Here is a 4,408-nt window from a genome sequence, read left to right as displayed (position 1 = left end):
CAACTACCCACAGTCAGTCAACGAACGTATCAGAACTTACTCCGGCACGGCCTGGAGGTTATCTTATATCAAATATTCCTAAGTGAACAGAACTCTATCTTGTTCTCTCTCTGATATCTATCGGATCTCTCCGATCTCTTCTCTAATCTAATCTCTAATCTAATCTGAGCTAATCTCATGGTGGCAGAAAAGACAGCAGCTTTTATAGGCGAGCAAAGTATATGACATTGCAAATTGCAGTGATTACGAAATAATCCTTCTAGTACAAGTTCTAGAATAGTGGAGAAGGCAAACCTAGATCATCATTGCTATACAGGTAGATGAAGTGAGCATTGCGTAACATTAACATAATGACTAAGCGAGGCATTCTAGAAGATGAGATATCTATATTATGCAATTTAGTCAGCAACATTACTCATCGGGCATATGACGTGGAAGGTCTGGAATAGTCCGGAACAACATGACATACATGTACATGACTGTGCATGACTGTACTAACTAAAAGGAAGTGACACTAGAAGTGATGACAGCAGCATGCATGGAAGATCTAGGATCTTTCTAGAAGAGCGGTACTCCTGATGTAATCAAGTCATGTGTGAGGTACATGATGTAGGACGTGTCGGAAAGCAGTAAGAAGAGTAATGTTATAAGAGTCATGCAAAATACATGTACTAGTCATGTATAAACTGTAAAGCAGGGATACTGCAATACTATGATCAGGGTACCTTCTCTTTGGAATGCATCTATTTCTCAGAGGGAATAAAAGTGTCGTGGCAGGTGGTTGTACTGAGAGCATGCGGAGTACAAGGGTGAACGTTGAAGGCGGGTGGAGTGGGTGGTGGGGAGGGCAAAGACTCGATGACGCCTCAATTCTCAGCTTGGTGGCTCGGTGATGTGGCCTGAGGTCACAAGCTGGATTTGTGGCGGGGAATTATGAAAACTTGGAAGCAAATGTTTTCATTAAATCTATGAGTGCGCGGCGCTCAGCAGCTGCATCTTCTTCCCTCTCGTCCTCTCTTTTCAGCCTGGCTGCTTGATCCTTTTCGTCCATCTCTTGTTTCTTCTTCCTCTGTATGTCATCCGCGATGAATTTCCTTTCCTCAAGGTCCATCTTGGCTTTATCTAATAGCAGCTTGTCTTGATGCTGCTGCTGTTCCAGTTCTAGCTGTGCTTTTTTTACTGCTGCATCCGCCTCCTGTGAGGTCTTCAGGTAAGCAATAGCGAGTTCAACGCTCGACGTTCCATGTTTCTTCCGCTTTGCAGCGGGCTCATCTGCTGCTTCCTTACTCTTACTGGCCAGCGTCACGCACGCATCCTTTCTCGCCTGGAGGGCAGCTTGTTTCTCGCCATCACCAGCAGGCTTGGGCTGGGCTTTTTCAGCATAAAGCTCCTGGAGCTCAGCCAGAAGCTGGCCTTTCTCCGTTAGCTCCTCCTCAGTGCCAGATCTGAAAGGTGAAAGAAAGCATATTTAGACAAACATGAATGAGTCACCAAAAGATAACTTTTAAACGTCAATTTATACGGTTTAAATTTCAGCCTTGTCCTTCACCCCATACATGTACATGTACATCTAACATGAGAGGATGTGTTTCCATGGATTGGATGGGACGTCGATGTGCCGTATAAACTTATTCCATATGAGCATCAAAGCAACACTGCAAATTCATCTACATGTAGTCCCCTGCCTAACCATTCTGTACCATGTTCCATATGTACCTGTATATGCAAACGACCTCTCTGCACGGCTCTGTGGATTCTTTTGCTTGATGTCTAAAGGTATTTAAAATACCGTTAAGATAACTTTTTTGCATTGGTGTGTGTGTGTGTGTGGGGGGGGGGGGGGGTATACCTCAGTGCAACAAATACATACATGTATTGTACATGTACTTGTATCTTGATACATGAACACCCAAAAAAACTTACTGCCGTTTTTTCCACTCATCGCCTTTGTTGAAGAGCTTGAGCAGCAGCAAAACTCGATCACGCACACCCTTTTTGTTGATACCACAAAACTTGGTTGGATCCGAGTTGGATAATTCAGCAGCAACTATGTCCATAGCTGGGCTCCCTCTTCTAAAGGGGCACTCATGCGACCGCAGTTGCCTCAGTATGGCAAGGTCCATACACAAATCGAACGATCTTCTTACACTTATACTGGGTGAAACGCCACCACGACTAGGACTGGCATATGCCACTGGGCTCATGGCGACAGACGTTGGTTTCAGGCAAGAGGGGTCAGGAATCTGAGACATGGCAACGTTACAAGAAGAAGTCAAAAGTACAACTGTCGAGATGAACAAGAAAAGGTATGTGGGAACGAGCCAAAATGTGAACATGAAAGCGCAACTGTGCGAAGTGAAATAAAAACCAACCAACCAACCAACCAACAAAAATGTTCTTCCTCAATAGATGACTTGCACAAAGATCCGAGCCGCGAGTGAGACGGGGCAAGTGCACTCTGTGCACCCAGGCTACACTGCGGGCACCCTACACCGTCTGTAGACTAGTGACAGTAGTGTAGTGTACTTTTTTTGTCAGCATGAATGAACGGTGCACGGCATGTACATGTACATGATCACTAGTACCGTCACCGTCTTCAGTAGCTCATGAGTCATGCATGTGCACTTGTAGGGTTAGTGGAAGCAGGTATTGTACTACTCCCTGAGTGGAAGTACATGACTGTATTATTATGTGAAGAGAAGCCAGGCGTCCAAACCAACCCAAAATACGCTTGCCTTATTCTTCGGTGAAATAGTTATAAAAAATTGTCTTACTAAACAACAGTGAGCATAGAAGCAACCTCGATGCACCCAATAATATGGCATCCGGGAACAGCAAGTGTTGCACGAGGATCCCAAGAACACGTCAAGTTCCATGCTACCCGCCGCCATCAAAAGAACGAAGGATAACTGTGCTAGCCTAGTTCATATTCAATGTAACGCTAACGGTACGGGATATAGGAGCCTGTTGGGAAGGCGTGGGTGAGCTGTAAAATCTTGTACGGTTCGCACAGCACAACATACATGCAGCAGTTATTGCGACGGTTAACGTCGATGGACGAGAGTCATAAAGCACAGTCCATGGGGGTTGACGTTTCTGGGCTTCCTTTCCGAAAGGAAAGTTTTATTTCTTCTAAAAAAAGCAGAATCATGCTGATTATACCAGTCTGTTATGAAGACAAGGAAGCAGCCATGGATATTGTGCCATACTAAAGGAACGACAGGTAAAAAATAAAGCACTTCATCTGAAAACTCAAGGACTATCCATAAATACAGCAAATGATAATCCTAGCCTGGTAATGTCCAACTCCGTCATGTGAGCCATTCGGTGAGTTATCATGGGAAGCATAATGTTCGAAATGCTGAAATTTGAACAGTTGCAGTTGTGTTCGTCGCCACACAATGCCATCGCCAGTTCACATTTGAAATGTAGCCATTTTCACGCTTGTGTCCCTGTACACGGCATGGAAGGCTGAGCAGATTCAACTCTTCCATCGCTTCCTGATCTGTACAGTAGTGCGGTTGCGTTCCCGTTCCTGACACATCGGTCTCCGCTAACCAGCATCATGAGCACTCCAATGGTTCCCGCCGCTCCTTCCGTATCATCCCAGCGCGCCCCGTCAAAATGTGAATTACTGTAGGCAACGGAGCCAATGTATGATGAAGGCGAATGCACTGTTTGATGATGCTCCAACAAATCCTTTCTGAGACTGAGACCCAGCCGGAGCCGCATCGTCGTCATTACCAGCTAATCATAGGGAGGTATAATGTGACTTTCCACCACTCCCTGATTCAATCATAGTTTGCGAACCTGCGCCAAACTGCTTTCTCACTAGAGCCAGGCATTGGATACATATGGCTTCAGTAAGGTTTACAATGCTATGTCTCTGGCCTAAGTCCAAGTCTAGATACAGCTGCTCAGAGTCAGGGCTGATGACGTGTTCATATCGGAACAAGTGAGACTTCAACAGTAGCTAGTACACATCAGGCCTGAGGACTTCGCAGCGTTTCTCCAGCACACTTGTTCTCTCCTTCAACTCAGATACTACTTGAAGTACTACTAAAGACCATCTGGCTCTCACACTCAGTCCTTCCACCCCTCATTTTCGTGGTTTGGGCTTCCACTCTTGACTCGGCAGGTTCCTGGCCTCTCCGCAGTCTGTCCTCAGGAGGCTGGGGTCGCTCTGGAGCTAGTGCAGCCGAATCGAAGGGAATCGAGTTCTTTCTCAGACGTCCACAAACTTTCGTTGTGCTTGACTTCGCTTCCACTGCGGGAAAGTAGTCACACTTCAGGACCACGACGTGCTTGTTGCAGCCTACACCAATGATACTAAAATAATATTCCCTCATTTTTTCTGCCTCCCGGCCAGCCGGCTCGAAAAGGATCGTATGGAATGGGAGCCTCAGTT

At 45.9% G+C, this 4,408-nt stretch overlaps 1 protein-coding gene across 1 annotated transcript; it reads right to left on the bottom strand.

The window, feature by feature from the left end:
- Positions 1 to 650: 650 nt before the first annotated feature.
- Positions 651 to 2,345, bottom strand: LOC135812638 (uncharacterized). The gene is made up of 2 exons (XM_065325935.1): positions 1,924 to 2,345; positions 651 to 1,445 (listed from the first exon to the last, which is right to left on the bottom strand). The coding sequence occupies exons 1-2, from the start codon at positions 2,334 to 2,336 to the stop codon at positions 932 to 934; spliced, it is 927 nt and encodes a 308-aa protein (XP_065182007.1). The 5' UTR covers positions 2,337 to 2,345; the 3' UTR covers positions 651 to 931.
- Positions 2,346 to 4,408: the final 2,063 nt, after the last annotated feature.

This window comes from Sycon ciliatum, chromosome 3 (genome assembly GCF_964019385.1).
Source record: "Sycon ciliatum chromosome 3, ocSycCili1.1, whole genome shotgun sequence".
Taxonomy (NCBI): domain Eukaryota; kingdom Metazoa; phylum Porifera; class Calcarea; order Leucosolenida; family Sycettidae; genus Sycon; species Sycon ciliatum.
The sequence above is the reverse complement of the archived record's forward strand: the minus strand, read 5'-3'. Positions and strand labels throughout refer to the sequence as shown.

What these genes read in the sequence shown, in the direction of transcription:
- LOC135812638 (XM_065325935.1), bottom strand. Translation starts at nt 2,336, where the DNA reads ATGTTCACATTTTGGCTCGTTCCCACATACCTTTTCTTGTTCATCTCG. An exon ending in GATGAGTGGAAAAAACGGCA is followed by an intron (nt 1,446 to 1,923) that starts GTAAGTTTTTTT and finishes TTCACCTTTCAG; the next exon opens with ATCTGGCACTGAGGAGGAGC.